Source organism: Bombus huntii, unplaced genomic scaffold (genome assembly GCF_024542735.1).
Source record: "Bombus huntii isolate Logan2020A unplaced genomic scaffold, iyBomHunt1.1 ctg00000089.1, whole genome shotgun sequence".
Lineage (NCBI taxonomy): Eukaryota > Metazoa > Arthropoda > Insecta > Hymenoptera > Apidae > Bombus > Bombus huntii.
In genome coordinates this window covers 238,849-265,273 of record NW_026099344.1, presented here as the reverse complement: position 1 = coordinate 265,273, position 26,425 = coordinate 238,849, and the positions used below count along the sequence as shown (strand labels likewise).

General features: G+C 36.0%; 3 protein-coding genes and 1 long non-coding RNA gene across 5 annotated transcripts in view; 2 read left to right on the top strand and 2 right to left on the bottom strand.

Annotated features, from left to right (window-relative positions):
• Positions 1-1,321: 1,321 nt before the first annotated feature.
• The window catches only part of LOC126876645 (omega-amidase NIT2-like), a 63,960-nt gene continuing 38,856 nt past the window's right edge, over positions 1,322-26,425 (bottom strand). The window contains exon 7 of the transcript XR_007694400.1: positions 1,322-1,899. The gene's annotated coding sequence lies outside the window, so the exon portion shown is untranslated. The remainder of the gene's footprint in view (positions 1,900-26,425) is intronic.
• LOC126876646 (omega-amidase NIT2-like) lies at positions 2,209-8,500 on the bottom strand. Of its 2 annotated transcripts, none has more exons than XM_050639547.1 (6): positions 7,368-7,512; positions 7,134-7,280; positions 6,385-6,569; positions 5,831-5,999; positions 5,367-5,600; positions 2,209-2,435 (listed from the first exon to the last, which is right to left on the bottom strand). In XM_050639547.1, exons 1-6 carry the CDS (start codon positions 7,450-7,452, stop codon positions 2,224-2,226), a joined length of 1,032 nt encoding a protein of 343 aa, XP_050495504.1. In that variant the 5' UTR covers positions 7,453-7,512; the 3' UTR covers positions 2,209-2,223. The 2 variants fall into 2 exon arrangements, with proteins under 2 accessions (XP_050495504.1, XP_050495505.1); XM_050639548.1 differs by lacking the exon at positions 2,209-2,435 and adding an exon at positions 4,856-5,215 and having other exon boundaries at positions 7,368-8,500.
• On the top strand, positions 18,617-19,814 carry LOC126876670 (uncharacterized). The gene is made up of 3 exons (XR_007694420.1): positions 18,617-18,897; positions 19,035-19,681; positions 19,780-19,814. It is a non-coding gene; the product is annotated as an uncharacterized LOC126876670 (long non-coding RNA).
• LOC126876655 (dual specificity tyrosine-phosphorylation-regulated kinase 1A-like) lies at positions 20,396-24,225 on the top strand. The gene is made up of 4 exons (XM_050639565.1): positions 20,396-20,443; positions 20,995-21,080; positions 21,935-22,059; positions 23,127-24,225. The coding sequence occupies exons 1-4, from the start codon at positions 20,433-20,435 to the stop codon at positions 23,661-23,663; spliced, it is 759 nt and encodes a 252-aa protein (XP_050495522.1). The 5' UTR covers positions 20,396-20,432; the 3' UTR covers positions 23,664-24,225.

Here is a 26,425-nt window from a genome sequence, read left to right as displayed (position 1 = left end):
TAAAGTGTTGGAAATATATAATTTATAATTCAGTGAATCACAGTGTTATACAAACTCAATCACCCCTATTATCTCAACGGAAATCAGGGGATCGATCAATTCGTGGTGTCGATTGATATAATCGTACGACCCCCGTTGACGTCTCTCCTCGCGGTTACGTCTCCCCGCAATTGGTCGGAATTTACACTTGTATTTTCATCTTCTTTAACTTCGACTTTATCCGATCTCCTAGGTCTGCCTCTATGTTTCGCTTCATCAGTTGCTATTACACCCGTTACTGCATTATCATTTTCTACAGATTTATACCTATCGCTATCACTAGCTGTGTTCGTTAAAAGAACTTGCCTTCGTTGACGAACTTATCAGTTGTTTCGTTTTCACTATCTGAAATTGATTTTTGTTTAACACCTCTTTTTTCTTCTTTGGCAAATTTATTTTCTACATTTTCCGATGCCTTTTGTTTATTAATTATTTCAGACTTGTCTTCGATTAATTTCGTCTTTAAAGCGCTTCGCAAAATTTTATTTGTGTTTGATTGTCTGGTTTGATTATAAACAATTTCTTCAAATTTTGGCGAAGTAGCAGGCTTTGCAGCAACATTATAACGACTGCTCCGTTTACTACTATCTAACATAGATGGAGATGGATTCTTGTCATCTTTATTCTCTAAAGACTTCTCTTGTGTATTAGCATCTAAATTTCTCGACATAAGATCTGCTGAAGTTTTTTATTCTGTAGTGTCACACGCATTTTTCGCTGTCATCATTTGGTCTTCTTCTATAAGCAAATGTTCATTATTGTAAGCATTATCTCTTGCTTTTTGTATGGATTCTAATGATATATTTTGTTCAACGTTGTCTATTGATTTTGTATCATTTTCAGCAGTTGATTTACTAACTGCTTCTAATTCCTTCGTTTCAATTTGGTTTTCTTTATTTGTATCGCCGTCCAAAATATTTCTCATTGAAATATTATCCTTCTTGTTATGATCTTTTTCTGCTTCTCCTAAACTTTTACTTTTTTTGTCGAACCGTTCTTGTAAATTTTGAGTATCTTGTGACGAAGATGGTGACAAATCATTATACAATACTGCAATATCTTCTTTCCTTCGTTTCACAGACTCTTTCTGGTATTCTGTTGAGCTATTGACATCAAACATTAAGTCTGTTTTAATGAAAATATAATCCTGTGAAGCGGTGTCAATTGATACTTTCTTTTCATAAGAATTTTCTACATTAGACTGCAATTCTTTTGAAAATTCTTTCAAAACCATTTCTTCATTTCCTACAGTAACGTCTGTTTTCTCCAAGCTTTTGTTCAAATTATTAGAAACTAAACTACCCTGATAACTCCGACTAGTCGCTGCTTTAATAGTCTCCTTTAACAGTTTTCTTAACTTGATTTCGTTCTGCTTCTGCATAGCGTCTAGTATGGCCCGAATACTTGGATCCACACCAGTAGCCATAGCCAAGCCGGTGAAAATTATCCTTTGTTCCGTGGTATATATAGGGTAAAACGAATGGTAGACCGCAGCATAGTGGTTTCCAACGATCCACACTTGTTCTAATTCCTCACTCAACGTCTTTCGTGTCCATTGACGTAGAAAAAAGTAAGTTATTGTAATATCGGAATATATTAAAGGTGTAATTTTGTCCGATTAATTATAATTTATTAATAATGGATTGAAAATACAGATATTACAGACAGAAAATACAGACAGAGAAACGATGTTTGATTAACAGGAAAACTAAATGCAACGCTCGTATTTACATCAAATAACTTGACAACTATTTGGTAACTCTCTCTCTCTCTCTCTCTCTCTCTCACTAGCAACTCTAACACTCGACAACACTCGCAACTCAATTCTAACGACTCTATGCTTCGACGTCTCGATCAACTCTGAACCTCGCCAATGCATTCCTGCTCGGTCCTGCACGCACACACACGCACACACACACACACACACACACACACACACACACACTCACACACACACACACACACTTTTCGGCTCACATACTCTGGCCTCTCGATTGCCACTCCTTGAAATATGAAACCGTACTTCTGTTTTGACGCTGCTTATCTTTTCTCGCGTCACTGTTACTAGGCGCTCTTGGATGTAAACAAACCACAAAAAGACGGCGTACACGGTGTTTTCTAATTTCAGCCGATCTCCAATCAAAGCTATTCTACGATATTACATTATCGTATAATAATAAGCTTTTAATCGTTTAATAATAACTCGTCAAGTAGAAATTCCACACGAAGCATTGTGAAGAATAATACTTGAAGAAGATCTATGTTCTTACGAGATTGGCTGTCTACAAGAACTTTGTTGGATAGATTGTATCGTTTGACGAAAATTTTATTGTTGAAAGTTAAGAAAGTTGGAAAGAAAACCCACGCTGTCTCGAAGATGTCTTGTTTTTCAGATGCTGTAAATTGACAAATAACTAGATATTAGTATTGACATTATTTGATGTCATATCTGACCTTAAAGTATAAATAAAATCAATCTAGGAATTAATGAAATTTCAAACATTTTTTCTAAGAAAACAGAAGTTTCGTTCCTCCTAATGAGTATCACATGATGCAATAGAAAAATAATTTGACATTGAAAATCGTGTCAAGATCAATTTCGAAGCTATAAAATCGTCTTAAAAAAACGCTGTGATAAAAAATTTTTTGACACCTTGTACAAAGGTGTATATCAACGTAAGTGTACCTGTATGTCTATATTCGAGATTATTTATCTATTCAAGATAGCAAAGTAAAAATACTATATAGAGGATTTAATTAATGTGTGGATCAACGTATGTATCACTATATGTAACAATAATATTGACTGTATATGTACGTGTGTAATAAAAGATTTCCGGTTTACAATGTTTACGATACTGATATAAAAATACCATATAGAGGATTTAATTAACGTGTATATCTACGTATATATCATTATATGTAACAGTAACATTATGTGCATATGCGTATAATATTGGTTAAATGTTAAATGTTAAATGTTAATATTGGTTAAATGCGTTAAAGTGAAATGTTATTTACCTATTCAAGATAGCAAAGTAAACATACCATATAGAGGATTTACTACTGTTAACACTCGGTATTCTCGTATTCAAAGTATTTAACCAAATAATTTGGGAATCCAGCGGACGAGCTTGTATTTAATATGATTATATTTAATATAACAACTTTACTCAATATACGCGTAGCATTTTAAATGTCATGAGGGTTGCAGCGGACTCAATTTTAATGTACCTCGATATCTTAGCTTCTTATAATATCCTAATAAAATGTTATTTATCGATTACAATTGTCCTGTCGTATTTTATAGTGTTTGCTTTATAAATGTGAACTTTATTCAAAAAGAGTTCATCGATGATTATCCATTACAGGTTGTTAATAAACCTGAATTATGCACAAAGGAATTGCCGTTAATAACTTAAGATTCTCTGCCCGTCGTACAGGGTACATATAGTAATTATTCTCGACGATCGTAACGTTTAAGTCCAATTCGAGCTTATAGTCCCATGCGAGTTAAACAACGACAATAGTTTGAATTTCTATTTGTTCGTTTGTCGTCTGTTTATACCCGGAGCACCTGCTGTAAACCAATACAAAATTTATTAGATCTATAAATAACACATATAAAACTTATTAATTTATAATTAATATAAAATAGGAGAGCACGAAACTTCCTATTTTATGGATATGTTAAATCTTTGTAAAAAATACCATATCGTTAGTATCATTTTAATCGTTCTAAAGGATTTAGCCGCATAAAGCTGTGACCCTTGGAAGAATCGATGTTCACGCGTGACAAATTGAAATTGTGCGAAGGTTCCGGTACGAACATCACAAGCCGAACATCGATACCAGGGGCACAGGCACATGTTCTGGGTTCATTATATATTTATAAAGGGCTGACGATTCAGTGGATGGTCCGGGTAAATTTAAATTGTAAATGAACGCATTGCTGGTTTCAAGTAAAAGCCTGGATAAGAGCGGATATGGTATGAGAGTCTGTCGTGGAAAGGGGAACAGGCCGCTTTTATTTGTAAAGTTTGAATCTCCTCGATATTGAAGATGTTGAAGCTGCAAGTATGTATTTCATTTTAATCCATTCGAGACCGAGATTTAATTGTAAAACGATACCTAGGTGTCGGTACGATCTGAATGTTTAGTTAGAATGATTCTGTGTTTTACTCTCTCCAGGGTATCCTTTTCATACTTTGATTTTAAATCGATGACAATCTTAAATAGTATGCCTCATATTTTTAAAATATAAAATTATATACTATGTTATTCTATAATGTATTATGTACAGTCATATATATATATATATAATAATTCTATATTGAAAAAAATATGAAATTAACATGATATATACATTACTACATAAGTTATATATAAAATATGTATACTATACCCTTGCCTACTGACTGATATGAATTTCTTTCGGTCTCGAATGCGTTAAAAGAGAGCGCAAAGAAGACGAAATTACTTATTGTAATTAGTAAAACGACCTGAGAGGCAGACAGGTACAAGAAAGAAGGAATATTATATTAGCGGCATTATCATGTTTTTGCTCTCTTTAAGTCTTTCATCGAGACAGACAATCTACAGGTATTAATCGACCAATTTCTCCAAGCTGATAACTTCGAATTGATGTTTATATATAAGAAGTGTTATGTGTTAATCTGTCTAAATGTTTAAAAGGTGTTATAAATTAAATGTTGTTAAACGATACGTAATTGCCTTTTGATCGTAAATTTTACTATCAAGGGGTCTTTTATGTATGCGTAATCATTGTGAATTATAACAATTTATGTGATCGATATTAAAGGTGTTTAAAAGCATATTATTATTATATATTATTATTCTATTCTCCTATATTATTATCCTATATTATTATAGCATTCCTATATTATTATAATATCCAATTACATGTTGATACACAAGATATATAGATTATTATTTATAACGTTTTGGTTTTCTTAATTGAGTCATTCATTTAGTACAAATGATAAGAAATTAGTAATAATTCGCAAAAAAAGGATATTGTAGTAGAAATATTATAAAAAAACATTTTCTGTTTTAGTGTAGAGTTACTCCTTCTTACAGACAGTGTCGTACAAATCTGTACGTCTCTGAGAAAATGTAGGTATCTGAGCCCTTACTTCCTCAACAACTTTTAGATCTGTTAGAAAAAAGAAACATACGAAGTAATAAGTAATGCTTACTAATAAATTCAACAAATACAGAGGAAGATGGCTAAATCGATAAATTAGCGAGACTAAAAATTAATTACATCATGGATCTCTCGCTTTTAATTTTAAGCTGTAAATTACCGATATCGGTGACTGCCATATTCTCTTGAGTTTCCAAATCGTAAAGAATCTCTCCCCAGGGATTGGTCAACTGTGTATGCCCCCATGCGACGTAACTTGCTGAAGGAACACGAGCCGGTGATATGCAAGCAACGTATAATTGATTATCATTCGCTCTGGAACGCTGAAGTAATGACCAGTGCAGTGGTCCAGTGGTCATATTGAATGCCGCTGGATATATCAGCATTTGGCAACCTAACCCAGAGAAGCAGGAAATATGAAGCCACCGAATACCAATTAACTTCGTAGTTGCACGGTTCACATTCCATCATTTCTGAATATGCGAGGACAGTCCTCTTATTGTGCTTTTAATTCTTTTATTTGTTTCATTTTCAGCAAATATACTGGTTTTTTAAATTAAGCTTCTTTTTATACAGATATTTAATTTTTTGCTAGTTAAGTATTGATCGATTAAGTTACTGTACCTTTGTTCCGATAAATGCGTGCCATTTCCTCGAATCTAATATCATAGCATATGCCAATACCTATTTTGCAGCCCTTCACATCGAACGTCGTTAGGGAGTTACCAGGACTGAGTGAATCACTCTCTCGAAAAGTAATCTTATTAGGAATGTCGATGTCGAATAGATGTACCTAATAACATAAAAATGTAGTCGCTAATTCTATTGCTGCAACTTTTGTAATTTAATATCAAAGTTACCAACTCCTAAACTTTAATTATTTTTTATTTAATAACTGACAGCGTTTTTATCACTTTCTTTTATTAAAAAATCTTATCATTTAATAATGTTTAAAAAGGAGAAAAAATAAGTATTTTCGTATGTGAAAAATTTATATTACACATTACAACAAAAATGGGCGTTTTCCGTATCATAACGTATTTTATAAACCGTAAATTATAGAATTGGTTATAGTATACGTATGTACATATGTATATTCCTAAATTATTCCTAGATAGAGTCACTTTCTTCACCCCAATATTTTCAAATTCAAAGCCATAAAGGAATATATTACTTACCTTTCGGTGTTTTGCTATCAAAGTTCCATCGGGACCCCAAATAGTACAGGTATTGTACAATTTATCGCCCTCTATTTCAGGCATCGTACCACCAACTACATAGATGTTGTTTTCTTTAGCTGCATTCGATAAAGCAACGCTCGTTTCACCATCAGGAATACTCTCGGCGTATTTTCGAAAGTACTCTGCATTGCAATATTTCAATTAATGAAAAATAACTGTCTTTTGTTCCAACCATAAATTAAATTGAAATTTTTGTCAGTTTTTTATTTTTTAAATTATTAAAATAACTAAGTTTTATATCTCGACTTAATTAAATATGCAATTACTTAGCTAACAGTATATATAATAAATTGTTTCTACAGGTTCAAAATGAAAAATGAATATTTAGAAATATTTAATTACGACAATGCTATTTGTGTTAGCATCAGTGGCTTGTTACTCTACGACTTTGCTAGTACTTTTTGAAACATAAAGTTAGTTTTCAATTAACACTTATACTAGAGGCGGAATTATAAATGCAAAATAATTGATAATACCAATTTATAAGTACCTAATTATTAGTATCTTAAAAAATATATTTATACAAAAATCACGATAATCATGAAAATGGGGAAATCCTATATTCTCGACTCAATTCACAATCTTTATGGAAGTATAAACGGTAAGGTAATTTGTCTACTTTTACTTTTTTCTATATAGTTGTTACACACATGGTAAATTATTGAAAAAAAAAAACAAATTATTACGTATTCCATATGGTGAATTAAAGCATTCAGGAAGAGCTATAATATCAGCATTGCGCTCTTTTGCGCTAGAAATGTAGGAAACTGCCCGCTCTACATTTTTGCGTTTTACTTCATTTACTTCAAGTTGTACCAACGCCAAGCGAAATGCTAAAATGTTGGAAAAGTTAAATACATTCGGTTATATATTTCCCATACTTTTTATCTATAAATACTTTTTACATAGTGAATACTTACTCGACATCGTTCGCACTACTTGTTTAGCGATGTTTGTAAGTATCATAATGTTGAGGTTATGTATGGTACTACTCAATATCAACATTACGTAAGCAATACGCAGGGATTTTTAATAATTCTTGGTAAAGTTTAGGACATTAATTTTGATGTAATTGTAAACATTATTTGTTCACAATTTGTCCATTTACTTTGCAACAAAAAGAACGCATCTGCAAGCGTGTTAATCGGATAACGACGAACTTCATTTCGCAAACACCGACACGTGAAACATTTTGAAGTTACGTCGACGCGAGAGTAATTGGTTCCCTTAAATTCCTCAATTTCCATTTCTTTCGCCATGTATATTCGAGTATTGCATTTGAATTGCAGAGCAGTCGAAAGTAGAGGAGCACCTCGCCGATATATCGACAGGAACATGAATTTTTTTTCATAGGGCGAATATTTTTTCCATTGAATTATTAAACCGAGTCAAATTTTCAAACTCAACCACTTAATTTAATCGTTTTACATAAAACATTTCAATCTTTTTTCTTCTAAATACTTTACCTATATTTCATCTGGCTGAATATTCCATATTTTTAAAGCTTGTTGATAATTACAAATACGTAATTATCATTCTGAAGCTAGAAATTTGAAGTAAAATTGCTCTGCGCGAAAGGAAATAATTCAACGTTTTATATATAGCTGTTAAAATGATATAAGTTTCAGTAAAATAGCTTCACTAAAATTTGTGGTTTTTTTCCTTTTCTATTTTTTTTTTTTTTTTTTTTTTTTGGTTTTATGTGTTCAAGGGCGAACGTTCCCTCTCATTTCTTGTATTTTTATGAGGAATTTAGCCTTTTTACACCACGAGAGCCTCAACGTTTTCATTTTCACGCTTACGCTACGCTCGTTAAACACGTTCTAATGAGACCATGTGCTGACATTGCGAGTTTTATTATTTTCGCACAATAATTTATCATTTTAGATTTCAAATATTACATTCATACATTTTTCGTTGTAAATTTCTTTCTCTATTTAAACAATTTACCATTGTTGCTACAATAAATCAATTAATTAAATTAATTGATCAGTTTAAACTTAAAATATCATTTCATAAGTTTTCGTCACTTGAATCTAAAAACAACAGAAAACGGATCATATTCAACGATCACAAAACGATAATAGGATATTGTGTTTCTTCTGAAGGGCATGAAATTGTCAGGAGATTATGCCATAAATGAAATTGGAAGCTGGCTGGTCAAAGGGATTAAACTCGGTTAAACTCAATTGTGCTATATTGCACAAAGACTTGAGAACTGCTACCAAATATCTACTAGCTTAAAGGTGTGCTGATTACACCTTACAAATTGTAATTATATTTCAAATACAATCTCCTAAATAATAAGTAAATTAAATTAATACTTTACCTAGAATCTGTGATACATTAATATAACAAAAATACATTTCTTAAATTATTCATTAATTTGCAATGTAATTAGAATATTATCTTTATTTTCTGGTGTCTTTATTATTCTTAAAAGATACGCTGCTTGTTTGCAAATTTAACACTACGTATGCTATTAATAAATCATTTTATATTTAATTTTGCAACCTTCAATCATTGTTAAAATTGATTGATAATACCGTTGGTTAATAGAAATTTGAAAATGCTCTCGTTTCCACTCGATTAAAAGGTAATTGCACAAACTGTCACAGTGTTGACTACAAATCACGTGTGTCGTTCTATTAAATTTATACACAATAGTATTTATTCTCGTTTTAATTTAAAATGAAATGTGTTATTGTATTTTTTTTTTTTTTATTTATTTGTTGAGATTACAATCAATTCTCGCGTTGAGAATTTTCAGTAATTTTTCTGGCGTGGCGCAGTGACATGGCTGTTTATTTACAATAAGTTAATACTTATTATAGATAGGTATAATTTATAAGTAATATAAGTAAGTGCATATGCTTAATTTGGATAATTAAATGAATCTAACGTTTAGGTCTAGCGGGTAGTGCCTCTTCAGCCTGCGAATCTGGTCCGTCGTATCGAGTAGTCCAGTGATTAGGGGGTTTCGGTGTTTGTTGATTCTTTTGCTATATCTGTCGCTATATTTTGCTATTTCCTCTTTGACGGTGGGTATCTTGAGGTCGCGGTGTATTGTTTCATTGGTTACATACCAAGGTGCGTCAATTAGGGATCTTAGCGTTTTCGATTGAAAGCGTTGGAGTATTTCAATGTTGGAGTTACTTGCTGTTCCCCATAGTTGGATTCCGTAGGTCCAGACAGGTTTTATTACGGTCTTGTAGAGGGTAATTTTATTCTGTATATTTAGTTTGGAGCGTCGGCCCGTGAGCCAATAGAGTTTTTTTAGTTTGTCCTTTAGTTGCTTCCTTTTATCTGAGATGTGTGTCTTCCACGTTAGTCTCCTGTCCATGCCCAGGTATCGGACTGTGTCCCTGCTAGGAACTGTTGCATTGTTGATGGTGACCTGGGGGCAGGTTTGTTTTCGGAGCGTGAAGGTTACATGTGAGGATTTCTTTTCGTTGACTTTGAAGCCCCATTTGTGAAACCACTTTTCCATGGAGTCGAGACTTCGCTGGAGAGTGGATGAGGCTATTACCGGGTCTGCGTGGGTAGCCAATAGCGCTGTGTCGTCTGCAAATGTCGCTATTGTTATATCGTTTGATATAGGTAGGTCGGCAGTGTAGATGGAGTACAGTAGGGGTCCGAGGACACTACCTTGGGGTATGCCGGCTTCTATTGGGAATGTTGCGGAAGTGGCGTCTAGGCATTTAACCATGAATTGTCTATTGGTTAGGTAAGATTTTAGGATGGAGTAGTAGGGGTGGGGTAGGATCTTTTTAAGTTTGTATAGTAGCCCTTCATGCCATACTTTATCGAATGCCTGTTGGATGTCTGGGAAAACCGCTGAGCAATATTTTTTCTTTTCGAGTGTTTGGCTGATCGTATGAGTTAAGCGGTGGATTTGCTCTACTGTAGAATGATGTTTTCGGAAGCCGAATTGGTGATCTGGGAGTGTTTTCAAGTTCTCTAGGATTGGAAGGAGTCGGTTCGTGAGCATCTTCTCGAATAGTTTGGACAGGGTAGGTAAAAGACTGATTGGGCGATAGGAGCAGGTTTCGTATATCGGTTTACCGGGTTTAGGGATGAGGGTAATCAATGAGATTTTCCAAGCCTTAGGATAGTGTTCCAGGCGAAGGATAGCATTAAAAATCGATGTGATGAGTGCTATCCCTTTTGTGGGAAGTTCCTTGATTGCTCTATTGCCTATTAGGTCGTGTCCTGCTGCTTTCTTGGGGTTTAGGCGACTGATTGTTTCTATAGTCTCTGCAGAGGAGAAGGGTTCGATAGGAGGGGACATTTGGAAGGGGGTGTGCAGGTATTCAGTAACGTCCGCGGCGGCTTTGGGGGAATGGGGTTTGAATACTTTTGACAAGTGTTTTGCAAACAGGTCGGCTTTTTCTATAGGGCTTCGCGCCCATCCACCTTGCGGACGGCGGATAGGTGGGATTATTTGTGGGGGGCGTGTGAGTTTCCTGGAGGCCTTCCATAGTGAGTAGTTGGCGTCGGCTGTGGGGGATAAGCTGGCGAGGTATTTATGGAAACAGTCGTTTTTATAGTTTCTTAAGGTTCTGGATAGCTTTCTAGTTGCGTTGTTAAGTTTGCGTTTGTCCTCCGGTGTTCTATGGGTCTGCCATACTCTTCTTAGTCTACGTTTTTCTGCTATTTTTTTTTTAGTATGTATTGGGGATATTCTTGTTTGCTGTTAGATGGCTTTGTCGGTGTGGAAAGGCGGATTGCGTTTATTATGCTCGTGTTTAAGTATTCCGTGGCTGCTTCGATATCTTCCTTTGTTTTTAGTGGGGTGAAGGCTCTGAGGTCGAGTGTGTAAAGACTTCTCTGAAGAGCTGCCAGTTGGTGTGTTGGTTGTGAATGGAGCCATTAGGTGTATTCTCGATGATTGTTGAACTGACTGTTGCTATCACGGGAGAATGATCAGAGGAGAGATCAGCCGAGGAGTTGATCTGGACGTGTCTTGATGGGATATTTTTAGTTATGAAGAAGTCGAGAAGGTCGGGTATTTTGTTGGTGTCAGTGGGCCAGTATGTGGGTTCGTATGTGGTGAGGTAGTTGAGGTTGTTGTTTATTATGCTGTTTAAGAGGTTTTTGCCTCTTGCTGTAACCAGTCTGCTGCCCCATTGGATGTGCTTGGCGTTATAGTCTCCTCCAACTATGAATCTATTGCCCAGGGTGTCCAGGAAGTTATCAAAGTCTTCTTTGGCGATGGAGTGTCTGGGAGGGCAGTATACTGCTGAGGTGGTGATTGAGCCATGACAGTCTTCTATTGCTACGTTTGTTGCTTGGAGGTAGTCTTTCTGGAATGATGGAAGTTCGTAGTGCTTAATACTTGCTTTGATTATTATTCCGGTGCCACCGTGGGCCTTTCCGCTGGGGTGTTGGGTATGGTAGAATTTGTAACCATTTATTTTCAGGTAGCTCTTGTCGGTGAAGTGGGTTTCCGATACGAGCATTACGTCGATTTGCTGGTGTTTTAAGAAGAGTTCTAGTTCAAGTTTGTGTTGCGCTAGACCGTTGGCGTTCCAGAGTGCTATGCGCCTTGGTTTTATTTTGAGTCGGGGCGTGCTAATTTTTCCACGATGAGTGTTAGTAGCGATAGCAAGTGATTTATTTGCTCCGATTGTTTCTCTATTAGCTTTTCAAGCCTTGAGGAGTTGTCTGTGTTAGGTGGGTTGGGGACACTGTTTTGGGGAAGGTTCCTTTGGCTGTTCGGGTTATTTTGGATGCCTTGTACTGCTTGGGCATAGGAGGTTGAGGTGGAGATGAATTTGGAGATGGTAGGACTGGGTGTTTGGTTGGTTGAGGGGGTTGGGGTAGTCGTGAATTTCGGCGGGCTGGGTGTTTGGTTGGATACCTCTTTTGCTCTGAGCTTAGGGTACCTGTTCGTGTATAGTGTTTTATATGCTGGGCAGCCTTTGTAGTTGGCAGGGTGGTCCCCTTGGCAGTGGATGCATTTCGCTGGGGTTTCCGGTGATTTGGCGCACTGGTCAGTGGAGTGAGTGCCTGCGCATTTAACGCAGCGGAAAGTATGGTTGCAGTATTTCTGCGTATGACCGTACCTTTGGCACCTTTTGCACTGCACTATTTCTTTTTTCACGAGCGGTGGTTCGATCTTTACTATCGCGTTCATTAGGCGACTGATGTTGTAGATTTCCTTATTGTTCGGCTTTTGTTTAATGTCTAGGAAGAATAAGGATAACGGGTCTTTCGAGACTCTATGCCTTATATTACTTACGTTGATGACTTCGTGGCCGAGTTTTGAGAGTTCGTATTTTAGTTCGTCTATGTCTGCTGAGTGGTGTATGTTTCGTAGGACCACCCGGAAAGGCCTTTCCTGTTTGAGCTGGTAGGTGTGGAAGTTGGCGTTCAGGGTCCTGAGTGTCTTGGTGAGTTTTCTGTAAGCTTCTGGGTTCGTCGGTAGTATTTTTACTTTGTTGTTGCTTATCTTAAGGTTATATTCCTCCTTGCTGATATCTCTCTCTAGGGACTTGATCATTGTCTGTATGTCAATGACGTCGTCCACAAATATTGGTGGGGGAGGGGGGATTCTCTGTGAGTGTTGGTTTGGTGGCGGTTCTACGATTTCCATGGCGTCGTTTGAGGATTCCAATACGGCGAACCTGTTGTGTGTGTTTATTTGCGTTGCTGTTTCTATTTTCCTTTTCTTTGTAGTGTTAGCGTCGTTAGTGCGGAGAGTTCTGCTACACTTCTGCCACGGGGGGGGGGGGGGGGGGGTAGAACGGGGTAGCTGCGAGTCTGCTCCGGAGAGCCTGGTCGCGGTTGCTGGGCCATCATCGAGCTAGTTAATTCGGAATGAACAACTAGTCGTGAGGCTGTGAGGCTAGTATTCGGGTTGGGGTTAGGTGCGTGGGATTTTCTTCTCCCTAAAGGGTAAGGGACACTTAGCTGTGTTCTCTTTCGACTCAGATTTCTCAGATTTCTTGAACGATAAATGTTTATTCACTCTAATGTCAATGAGTACACTTGATACAGGATTCGCGATTGTATTCGGTTCGCGAATGCGCGGTTATAAGATAGAGCTTGGATAGCTACGATTCGAGATACGCTGCGAGTGCGGACAATGATTGCACGAGATGTCGAGAGCTTAGATAATTATTCGGCTCGAACCGTGTAAGTATAACGATCGTGATATACTGCGGTAACTCGCGGTAATAGACTGACATTTTTGTCGCGATGCTGCTGCGGAGGAAGACTCGTTGGGATGTGTCTAAGGATGCGAAGGCATCGGATTCGTTGAGAAAAGCTTTGAGAGGGTGTTGCTAGCGGGCAGCGTCGTACGTGAGAGATAGCAGATTTCTCGTGTGTCCCCGTGGTAGGTGGTCGACTTCGAGACTGATAAACAAAGACTGTTTGTCTCTTTGGAGGACCTTAGCTAAAATAAATCCTAAGATTTATAGCGGTCCCTTGGCTAGCTGGAAATATTCGGTACGAATGTATCGACATCTGGCAATCATCTTGTCCGCAGGTATAGGGTCTTTGTGTCGTGCGTCACGCGACGTAAACTGTTGGGAAGTTTACTGTCAAGTGCCGCCACATGTTCAAGGAAAATGTATCTGCAGCCGGTTATAGCGGTATTTACGTTACGGATGATCTATGGGAAGATTCACACGAACAAACCTTTATGGACTAACCAAATTTATTTTGTTATTAAAAACGATCTACAGAACCGATCGACGACTGGTGTTCAATTTAAAAATTGCTTCTCTATAAAAGCAAGAAATCTAATTTACATCGTGTTCTTCATCTGTCGCCTCCATATACATCCTGGTGGCAATAAAATTCTGAATTTACGAGAAATCCGTATTTCGACTTAAGCTTATCGATGTTACCGACTGGACAAAGCCTTCGAGAGTTTAAATTAACCGATCGACCCTTCGATGAAAGGGCGAGCAAGTGCCAGGAAACTATCGCGGGAACGCTCGTAAAAGCGCGCAATGGTTCGGCGTGGTAACCTAGGAAGAGGAACAGGTGCGACTGAATCGTAACGGTTGTCGTGGCCCCTTTCAAACGATCCGTGGCCACTCTTCAGTTTCGGCGTCATTAACCCTTCCCTTCTTTCTTCCTGGTTCACTTAGAAACGAAGAAAATTCCGGAGGTAGTTTGCTCTTAGCAGCTGTCATTTTTTTTTTTTTTCTTTGTTTAGTCGACACGAAGCATTTTGGAGAATTTCTGTGATTGCTTCGCGAAGGTACAGAGGATAAGAAAAAGCGCTCTTTGTTCGTTGACGACTTTCTGTCAATTAGAAATAAGAGTAAACGGCATAACAGTTTTCTTCTTTGCCACTGTATACGTAATTTTTGTTAGACTTTAACAACTCGTATTTTTCGTGAGCAAATACTGTCGAGTGGTTATACACTGTATATGTGAAGCTTCGTTTTCTTCGCGCGAAATATCCATGTTGTTCTTTCTATACTTGTGTTCATATATCATGACGTTCAGCCTACACGTGCCCGAGAATGTAATGTAACAGATAATTGGGTTCGAGCTGTAAATCTTTCATTTGCAGCATGACGCGAATCTAACAACACTTCTTTCCTTGTTCAGATCATGAATATTTTTGTCGCGTGCAGGTAGAATCATATGTCTAGAGTATCCACGGGTTTCGTGTTTACTTATTTCTTTAACTAACTTCGGTTTTAACCAACTTCCTATTAACCAGCAAATTAATCAAATACTTTCAGAATCAATGACAAGAATATACCGAAAAGTGTCGAAAGAATTTTAAAGAATTTTACAATCATTTTCCTAAAAGTTATCTTGAGACGTATTGTATCGTTAGTCTCATAGAGTTAATCACTTTTCTCTAGAATAATGCTCGAACACAGCTGTAGCTTTCTATAAATTTCCTCGATATTCGATTGAATTTCCCGAGATCGTTTCCAATGACGAGATCGCAGCAGTTGTTACGAAAAATATCGGAAGAGCGAAGAACGCGTATGTGTGTCTGATCCATCATTCACGATAGTCTCTACGGTCCATGCGTATGATCCATCATCTGCGTAACCGTTTTACAATCCTCACCGTGGAAATGCCGATCCGCGATGCTATTCTCGCGCGCACTCGACCGCTTAAGAGCATCGTCCAGAGACGTTTCCATCATACACAAATAACTTTGTTTTTCTTCTTGCAGTCGGAAGCGTGGAGAATTCGATGTTTCTGGCTGATCTGTTGTTTTATCATTTGCGCGGCATTTTTTCGCGGTTAGAAGAAAGATGAGATTAATATCTTTGTGGTATTTTGATACTTATCGATCTGCCGATAATGTCGGTGCTGGTAGGGGAAAGCGTAGTTGAGAAGAAGCGCGCTTTTTCGATAAATTATGAATTATGGCTAACGGTAATTCACGCAATTTACATAATCTAGATGGAACAGACGCTTTTCAAGATCGCTTGTCGACTCATTTATGTTTATAATTTTCAGGAGAAGAAAATCTAAACCTTGAATATATTCAATTCGAATATGTACTGTAGCCTAAATTCGGGTCTTTTTTCGGCTTTCAACGATATCGATTTTGTCTCGATTGACCTCCTGCCGGTTTACGTGCTTTTATTCTTCCTCCTTCTTCTTCTTCCGGTGTCCAATGATTCCTTTGAAAATCGACGCGGTTCGTACCGAAGCGTACGCTTCCGATGCGGAAAGTACGCGATCGAAGCGCGTGGCTTCTGACCGGAAGCGTAGCCTTGCAAACGCGATTAGATTGCATTAGCTACGAGACTGAAATTAAATCTCGAGTCGGAATTGTATTTAATTTTCTTCGGGAAGTTCGATGCCGGAATCGAAAATTAGACGATTGAATAGGGATTCCTAGTTGATTTTAGACGTCCCTCTTCCTGTAACTCCCACCGAACTTGCATTGGGCGTTGTTCGCAGGCTTGTCGTGCGGCAAACCGTTTCGCAAGAGCTTATTTGCATTTCCTCTAACTGCGGTTCGCATAAGACGCGTCAAAGGAATATTGACTACTATCTATTAGGTCAGATTTTTTCACTATTTTCTGCTTCTCGTAGGATTGTAATGTTACAGTACCGGTAACACGAAGCTTGATCTACGGCAAATAATAAAATATCTTTGAGATTAAAAAATATAAAGATTTGAAAATTAGGACATTTGAAAGTTTGTGCTTACTCGACTGAATTGCTATTAAGTGACGTTTAAAAATTTTAATCACAAGGTTGAAAGTAATATAGTTGGTAATTCTAAGGAACACCTATCCTCAGATAGATTGGTATACACACGCGAGTCGACCGTATTCTCCGGAAATGAAAACAACTACATCCCTGGAACCTGGAACACGTGATTTTCCGCATATCCATTAAAGCAACATCGGTCAGTGACTCGTCTACGGTGCAGTCGCTAGACTCAATTAATGACCACGTTCTGGTCGTAAATATAGAAAAGGCAGCGAGATATTTTAGTTTGTTGGCTAACTGGGCTGAGGTTGGGTCAATGTTTCTGTGGATTTCATTTACCTCTTCCGGCCTCCTTATATTTTCTGAATTCTTACAATTTCCGAGATACCAGTTCATAGCAAATTGATTCTTATTATGGCGTAGGATATAGTAAATCTTATTGTCTAAAAATACAGGAAAAGATTTCATAATTATTATTTTTTTTAACATTTTATTCAAGCGTTTCTTAAGACATTTGTTCAAAGAGATGTCAGGTTATAAAAAATTGAATCAACCTCCCCAAAGCTCCTTAACCTCTTGTTATTTTTGATAAATCAATAGCATTACGCAATATATACCGTGTGATTTCCCTAGACGATCTAGTAGCACTCTTTTTTACAACCTTCTTTCAAAACGAGAAACAAGAAGAGGATTGACCAAATATCATTGTCATCGAAGCGCAGAGACGCTCCGGTGATTCTTATCTCCATTCATCTCTCCGAGTGAAACTATTTGACGTCGCCTTGAATAGGCTCAGACAGTTTTGTCGGGGGTCCGTGTCGTCGCCTGTAGTCAGCTCGCACGATCGTGAATGGAAAGACTCGTATAAAATCAAAGGGCCGACAGACTCTTCCTGCTTAGACGAGATCAACGAGATCTCGTTCAATAGAGAAGTTACCTTCTCGACCGCCGGCGCCGTATTACCCTTCAAAGTCACCGGAAAGTCATATAAGCCAACCGATGCAGCCTAACCTTTATCCTAGCCTAACCTAGATAAAATAGGTTTCTCTTATTCCATCTGAATTTCTAAAGAAACCAAGACTTGATTTCAGTCTGGTTAAAAGCTTCGCTCGATTAAAGCTGTTTTTCAAGCAATAACCTACTTTGTGAATTTCATGCACGCGAATCCAAGTATGTATGCGGCAGAAATGAAGCTTTCGTGCATGTCTAATTGTAAGTTGATGCGAAACAATGCGCATGCGCCGAAATCCCACCACTTTGCGGACCCACATTGTGCCTTTTATCAAGGCGCCTTGTTTGTTTACTCTTCTCGAGCTAATTCTTCACTATTATTATCTACATTATTTTCACTGGCTAACAACTGGTTGGTCTGCAATTGACGAACCAATACAAATTTTTCGTTACGTGCATATATTCGAAAGAATTCGAAATTAAATTATCATGTATTACGGGCAGTTACGATAGAGTGACACAAAGCAATCTGTGTTTGAATGCCTCCACTCGTGGACAATATCGATATAACCTAAATGCGATAAATCGCGAACGTTTGATTCGACTCATGGGAAATTTACGCGTTTTTGAATCGTTCCGAGTCGCACGCGAAATGCAGGTCAGAGAACCGTCTAATATTTATTGTTGAGATCGTGGGCTTGATCTTAATGGCGCGGCGGCACGCGATTCTTTACCAACTATGCTCCTTAACTCCAGCTCTCGACCTTCTTCCCTATTCAACTAGCTCGAGCAGTGAAATTGACTCTGCATGCCTGTGATTTTGGCAGGGAATGGGAGTCGAGTTCGTAGTGAATGCACATTGTGTATACGTGTTTTAGGTGGTTTGTGTGAGTTTGTTGCGGAGATTCGAGACATTTATTTAACCTCTTTATCATATTCGAGCCTGTGCGATATAACCATATCTTAAATGTAATAAGTTTTATTTTTTATTGCAAAGTTCTTGAAATATATAATGCACACAATAAGTGTATAATATTTTATATATATATATATATATATATATAAATTATATTTAAGAAGTTTGGGATAGTTTAAAGATGAAATAAATTGCTTTTTAAGTTTAATCTCTTACTCTCGACGAAATCAAGTTTCTCTGGAATTTGGTGGAGTTTAAGATTTGATATCGGTGTCGTAGGAGTTATGTGACACTTTAAGGTGGAATAAATCTAGCGAGGAGTTTAAGGTGCGGCAAAGGAGCGTGGAATGTTGCAATAGAAATTTATTGCAGTGTTAGTGCATTGGTAGATTGATCAAATTTACGTGTAGCGTGGGTAACCAATGGTAAATATTTTGCAATGTGTATAATTTCTCAGTAATCTGAGGTTTATAAAATCTATCGACAACTAATGGAAATTGTTGATTTAACAGATCAATTTTAAATTCCTCGTTAATCTAAATTTTTTTAATCCTATTTACAGCTAAACCTTACGACGAAAAATTAACGAAGTGGAATAAAAATGGCATTGTGATTCTTCTCGTCGTGTATCGGTGTCACATCAAATTTAAGAGACAGTTTTACTTGCGGATGCTGCGTGTTACGTTGGTGAAGTCGACGAAAGCGTAAAATAGGAGCTCGTCCGAAATACACTAACGCGGAAGGTTAAATTTAACGCAAAAGGCCGAGAAATTAGTCTAGAACTCGAAGTTTCATTGGTACGACGCACTTGAAACGCATTCAAAGAGGTCGGCGACCTCGAAAGGGGATGAACGCAACTGTTTCGTGGGAATTTCTTATTGTGGCTTATTTGGATGAAGCTGCTTTAAAATCAGCGCTGGATTCGTCTGTTTTTTGCCCGGAAATCATAAAATGTTTAGGCCAGGCGACTCCATGTACAGAAAATGTTATGTCCACTTTTTACGTCCGTAGAATTCAACTCTTTACTACTATGCACTTCTTCTCCAAAAAAATATCGCGTTTCAATATTAAAAAAAGTTTCAATAATATACTATCCATTAGAAGAATGATAACATGATAACCTTACAAATTATTAGTATTAACAAATTCTTATTGTCGTATAGAAATGCCAACTATTGCTTCGGTAAAACAAACAAAGGAATTTTACAGGTAAATTTTACAAATTACAAGTCATCTTATAACGCAAAATACGACGTGTAAAATTGTCTCAATTTATTAATAGTATTAATAAATTATTATGATAAAAGATGCAGGAATCTTAGCCTCATGAGAAATTAGAGATGAAAATTAAAGATTAAAGGGAAAAGATTAATCACTGGTCCTCCTAAAAAGATGCAGTCCCATGGATGGATGGTTGTGCGAGTATTAAAGCAGCGCAAAACCGTTCCCCGAATTCTCATCCCGGACGTCGTACGACCAAAGACAAAAACAACTCACTCGAGGGCATTGCGGAGAGACATTCATCGAGGACACAATAGTATTATTCCAGGAAGTGCTAGTTCTTCCTAGATTCCGGTTACAATGTTCTTAACGCGTGGAAATTAGTCTTGACCAGGAAACATCTATAACGGCATGTATTTTCTGCCGTGATTGTAAATCTGTTTGGAACATGCGGTTTGTCCGTTAATCTAGGCGCTGTTGTTCAATTGAGTCAATATTATTTGTTGGTAGATTAGTGTGTGCAAGAGCGCTCTATCCATTATTGACCAATTCGAGCACGTATTGGTAAATTTCACACCGGCAATTACGGTGAAATCGTTCGTGGTCGCTGGAAATTAGCAGTATCGTTTGCGGTCGTGAGCTGATTGACACTGCGTGAGCGGGGAATTATGTGAAGCAGCTTTGCTTTGTCGTTTCATGCATTTAATAGGTTTGCGGCGGTGGACAGAGTTTGTAAAAAATGAAGACAAGGTAGAAAAAGATTATTTTTCATTTTTTACTATTAGATTATTTTCAAAGTGATCATTTCAGTGAAATATGATTGACAAAAAATAAGATCTATAATTGAATCATTATAGAAAATAGAATAATATTGATAATAAAGAAATAAAAATCAATTATAGAATAACATATAATAATAATAATAATAATAATAATAACAACAACAACAACAACAACAACAACAACGACAACGACAACGACAACGACAACGACAACGACAACGACAACGACAACAACAACAACAACAACAACAACAACAACAACAACAACAACAACAATGTGGATAGACTTTATGTTTACTTTTATATGTATAATGATACTGTTTGATCCTTGAATTAAAGTTAAGATTAACGTTGCGATTATGATTATCCTTTGTCTGACTAAATATATTTGAAGTATCAATTACAGTAGAATTTTTGAAAGATTCTTGGCTGTTAAACAAAAAACTGGTTCCTTTATATTTCGCTCAATTATCATAGAATCGTGAAACTGACTTTCACTTCAAATTTTGTCTGTTTCAGGAGTAACAAGTACCTGCAAAAATCATCCATCAGCCGGATATGTGCTGTCGGAGGGTTTTTCATTAGCATTCCCGTCTTTCTAACTGGTAAGAACCAATTCCTTCAATTCTGTCAACTTTAACCTTTTGAAAGATACTAGTACATAAGTTATACGTTTAATTTTTCTTGAATTCAGGCATGAATCTAAAAGATACTGTGAACTATCTCTGAGTGTATGAAATCAGTTTAGAAATCCAATGGAAATAAAGTTAATTTTAACGCCGAATAGTCATTATTTTTCTTAGAAAAATAAAAAATGATCGTCTTTTAGAGAAGTTTTAACAGATTAATTTATAAAGAGCTGAAACAGAATATTCATGTCATGCATGAATACGGCTGGTGGATGGATCGAGATCTAATCTAAAGTTTACGTTGTGTCATGCTAGTTTACACAGCTATCATTCGCTCGATCGATCGTTAAGCTGTTGAACTCGATTCAAGACGGACATTTTGACTCTGTTCAGAAGAAAACTGCGTTTTAATAAATTTGACGGAATAGAAATTATGATAGACTACAATGTTTTTTTAATTATATCATAAAATTTATTTATTTTTTTTTAATGTCATGTTAGAAACTTCAAATACTGTCCAAAACTTCGAACGTAATCGTTTTAGAAATTTGTAAATTACTTAACGACCAAAAATATTGAATTCTCTATTGTCTGAAGATAGATTCTCTATAATTTAAGTAATTTATTCGTCGAGAATTGATATATAAAGACTTAAATAATAAATTAATTGAAAAATAATTTGCAACTAGTATTGAAAATTTCAATTAAAAGCATATGTATATAGTTTACGCTTCGAGAATTATATGTATTGAGAATATGTATTTGCGCCGATTCTTTGTCCCGCTTGTTATGGCATACGTGTTATAATGATCCTCTAACAATGCTTTCAGGTATGATATTGTATACATTCATCCAGTTTCATTCGACGCCGGCAATCGTTACGTCGGTTTTCATAGGCCTTGGCATCGTGTTTTGTGGATGCGCAATGGTCCATAACGTCTTCGTGTGGCAGAGGGTAAGAACATATCGCTATTAAAAAAGAAAACGAACACGTTCAAACACGTCTAAATCATCTTTTATGTGTATTTTACCCGGAAATCATTTTATCGTGAAATTTTGTTTTTCAGAGTTACCATAATTTATCTGGTAGAGTTCATAAAAATTTTTCTGAAATCAATTGCAAGCTTTTAGGAAACCAGGATTTTTCACATTTTTAAGAAGCGTTATAATTATATTGCGGATCTTTATACGTTCGTGCGAAATTGAAAAGTACGCAAATGGCGCAAAATGCATAAAATGCGCTAAAATATACGTATATAAGAAAACAAATCTCTATTAAAATTTTATTTCTTTGATTATGTTCGTAAAACTACAAACTTGTATAAAAATACGCATTCTAGTTATAAATGTTAAAACATTCGATCTAGTCCTTATCACATTCATGAAAACCTCCATTTAACCATTCGTTGTATCAACAAACATTCATATGCAAAACTTACCACCTACCACATCCTCCGCGTATTAATATAATCCCCTTTTATAAATTATACACTTTAGAATGGACTGGTTGGGTCAGAGTCATATAAGCTTACAAGTTCTCGAGGAGTTCTACCGAAGTTACATTTACGTTTGCATAATTTCACCGAAAAAGATACTCTGTAGAATGACAGGTTCGTTTGTTTATGTGATCCGCGATCGCAACTATTTCAAGGGGATTTTATAAATAACCATACACACGATATTCAGTGTATTTTCGTATTCTCGTTTATTTTGGGGAGATTTGTAAAACTGTTGAACAAAATAATTGAGTAACGATTATATTTGCCGAGAAAAAGTCTTTTTCTCTGTACCCCTCCTTCTACTTCAAGCATGTAGTATAATAAGACAATAAGATTGACAATGGCTGAAAGTAATCCAAAAGAGTTTTCACCATGGTTATCGGTAACGAAAAAGATTTGAATCATCTTTAATACTTATTCGTAACTAGAATCATTTCAACTAAAATGTAAATTCTTATATTATAACTTTTTTAATTTGTTATGGCCCCTGACTACAACCTAACCTATCATTCTTATTTCGTAGGAGAAGACGAATGCCGTGAAGGCGTTAGCGCGCGAACAGTGCGAAGCGGCGGTACAGCTGCAGCGTCAGCAGCAGCTGCAACAGCACCAGAACCAGCCCCAGCTACAACAGCAACAACAACTACGTGGCCCGTTAACCATCCACCATGCTGGCTGCCCAACGAAAGTCGGGCCCGTGACGAACCAACTAAATACCAGCCACGCAACGCACGGCCGAGCTGCACAGTACCAACACTATCATCACCATCATCATCATCGACACGTGTCAATGTCCCCACCGCCCTTGTTGCTCTCATCGCCAGCTCCGATCGCGGCGACGCACAATCATCTGAACGTGAGCGGACACAGAAACGTGGTTACGCCACCGGATACACCAGCAGATAGATCGCCACCGAGTCCTGGAAATAAGCTAAATAGATCGCAGCATTTGCCACGGGAAGCAACCGGCAGCGTCAGTCCTGGTCTTCCGGCTGCCACATTGGATCTAAGTAGCGCAGCAACCACCAATAGTCCGCATGAATTGTCCACGTTAGTTTAGAAATTTGGTCCGAACATTATATCTTCACATAGGATTGGAGATTAATAGTTGATAGTTAATTTACACATCGATCTTTTTATTTGTAAATTGGGTCGTGGTTTAGAGTTGGTTTGTAAAAATTCGGTCCTAATTGTTAAATGATGAATATTGATTAAGAATAATAGGCATTGATGTACCAATCTTTTTTTAACTTATATACTTGAGCACACGCATTGGAGATTTCACTTTTATTCAGTGAAACAGCAACTTCATTACTCGCTTATTCAATACGGCAATTGCATATATTTCATGGACATTTTAACAATGTTTTGAATAATTTCTAACGGTACAATTGTGATGAAGTGAAAAAAATCGTGATAAGAAACAGAGAGAAAAGTTGCTCGTTAATGAATATTGACCAGAAATAAAGTAATTTCTAAAGAATATCCCGAAGACGTCGTAGATATTACGAAAGGAATGATTAATTTATACCCGCGTGTATCTTGCCATTACCATACTATTATTATTATTATTATTATTATTAATATTGTTAGTAGTACTCGATTACATTATTATTAATATTAATATTATTGCCTTATTATTATTAATGTTATGGAACCTCTAGTCCTAGGTTACTTTCGCTGCCACGAAAGGATAAGATTTTCGAACTTTTTACTATTACGTGTAATTCAAGTTTTCCTGTTGCGCATGCGCAGTAGAAAGAAAGTTAGCGGAACTCAAATCTCGAACTATAGAGAGTTGAAAAGTAGTAAAAGTAAAAAAGCACGAAGAACATTTGTATTTGTGCTGGATTAAGTTTGATAATTGAAAATTGAGTTTGATGATAACATTTTTTTCGTATTCGCTTCGGTAAATATTAGTTTTATTTAAAATTGAACAAAGCATTTTATGTTTTTCAAATACGGTACATAATCGTAATATCGAATTTTGTAAACTGATAGTAAGAAACTCTATAATTCGAGACTGGAACTTTGATCAAGTTCACATTGAACGTAAACTGACTTAATTTTGTTATTTAAGCGTGTATACTATACGTGTTTGTTCCTTCTTCTCTTGTGCGCAGGCTATAGCTTAATTACTTCCAATAAACGCAGTTATATCGAATCAATGACCGATACAAATTTAGATATTAGGATTATTTAAACAAGAGATTAAAAACTAAAAAGTATTGTTTTTATACTGCATATGTACATATGCAATATGAACGACAGTTTGTGTAATAATATGTACCCCTCTTCTTAGTTTACTTTTGTATATTTTGCGACATTTGATATTAATTTTATGAGCAACGTACTTACACTTTATCTTTGTAATTAAATGTGAAATGAAAGAAAAGAAATGACATGAGAAAAGGAAATTCGATGTACGAGTATATACGAATTGACGGAATTAAAATTTAACGCTATATTTAAATAGAAGACGTGAAATATCTTGTCATCTTAAAATAACTTCCTAATAATCATTCCTATTCTTTTACATAAAAACATTTTTCGACTGTAACTTAAGAAAAATGTCTGCTAACGTGAAACGTGCCAGAAAAAATTAACAACTTCCATTAAATTGGCAAATTTCTCATTAATATCGTAAAACTCGCGTTTACAAAGATCAGATCAGTGTACATAATATACAAAACAAATGCAGAATATATAAATATAGCACATACGTTCTGAATTATATTCGAATTGGGCAGGGTAACCAAGTGAAAATATGTAAATTTCACGATGTGTAATGTACACTTTATCGAACTTGTAAGTAGTGTAGAAATAGAATATTTTACACGTAACAAAATATACAAACGACAATACACAAGTTAAATTATTTGTTAGATCCATGTATAACAAGCATAGTACAAAAGTGTTTTAGCTTTATGTACTGGTAATTATGAGAAATACCAACTTAATAGATGTATTTGGTATGTACCTAGTTAAGAAAACAATAAATTATTCTGAACAGATAAAGCGTTTAGTAGCTTGTAAAGTATGAATTTTCGAAAACGTAAGTATTTTATATCTAAGTAGTTAAGAAACGCGAGCAAGGGAAATCAAACAAAGGAACAAAGTTTTTTTGTTTAAAAATATTTAATTTGTTGTTCTATTATCCGAGGTTAGAAGCGATAATGTACAAAATCTGAATAAATAAGATTCCTCAATATTATTGAATTTTAATTCTAGGGTAAAGTAATATATCCGCATATTTTATTTATATACAATATGTATAAATAATGATGTGATTTGACTAATTTTGTTGAAAGAATATTTGTACTTTTTACGTAAAACTTCAGTCTTTTACAAACTTTCTTGTAATTAATAAACCAGTAAAAACAATATTAATAAAATCTATTAAAATTATAAACAAACTCATAAGTTTTAATTTTAGTCCTTAAAGGTTGAAATATTTTGCCCCAATGTCGAGACACTTGTTTCAATCCAAAACATTACTATACTGAATCGATAATGTTGCATGTGCCACGAAAATGATGATAGTGTCAGATAACTTGTTGTGAAACGAAAAAGCATTGCATGTACATTTCTGTTGTTTTGTTGACCATGAGTTTGATGATCTTTTAAACTTGCCCACAGCTAAGAAATCAAACAGTATATCTAAACGAAATTAATTTCAAATTATTTTTTAGGTTCTAAGCTTTTATCTAATCTTTCAGAAGTTGCAAAATTTATTCCACAAGAGTCTTTTTTATCATAACCAAGTACACATCTTAAAACCATTTAAGTCTTCCTTAGTAATTTCTTCTTATCTTTAATAGT

Bases quoted from the DNA above. Each gene is read 5' to 3' on its own strand.
- LOC126876646 (XM_050639547.1), bottom strand. From the start codon at position 7,452: ATGTTGATATTGAGTAGTACCATACATAACCTCAACATTATGATACTT. The intron at 7,281-7,367 runs GTAAGTATTCAC...CCAACATTTTAG, and splicing joins AGTAGTGCGAACGATGTCGA to CATTTCGCTTGGCGTTGGTA. The intron at 2,436-5,366 runs GTAATTTACAGC...GTCAATTTACAG, and splicing joins TATGGCAGTCACCGATATCG to CATCTGAAAAACAAGACATC.
- LOC126876655 (XM_050639565.1), top strand. The intron at 21,081-21,934 runs GTAAGAACCAAT...CAATGCTTTCAG, and splicing joins CATTCCCGTCTTTCTAACTG to GTATGATATTGTATACATTC. The intron at 22,060-23,126 runs GTAAGAACATAT...CTTATTTCGTAG, and splicing joins ACGTCTTCGTGTGGCAGAGG to GAGAAGACGAATGCCGTGAA.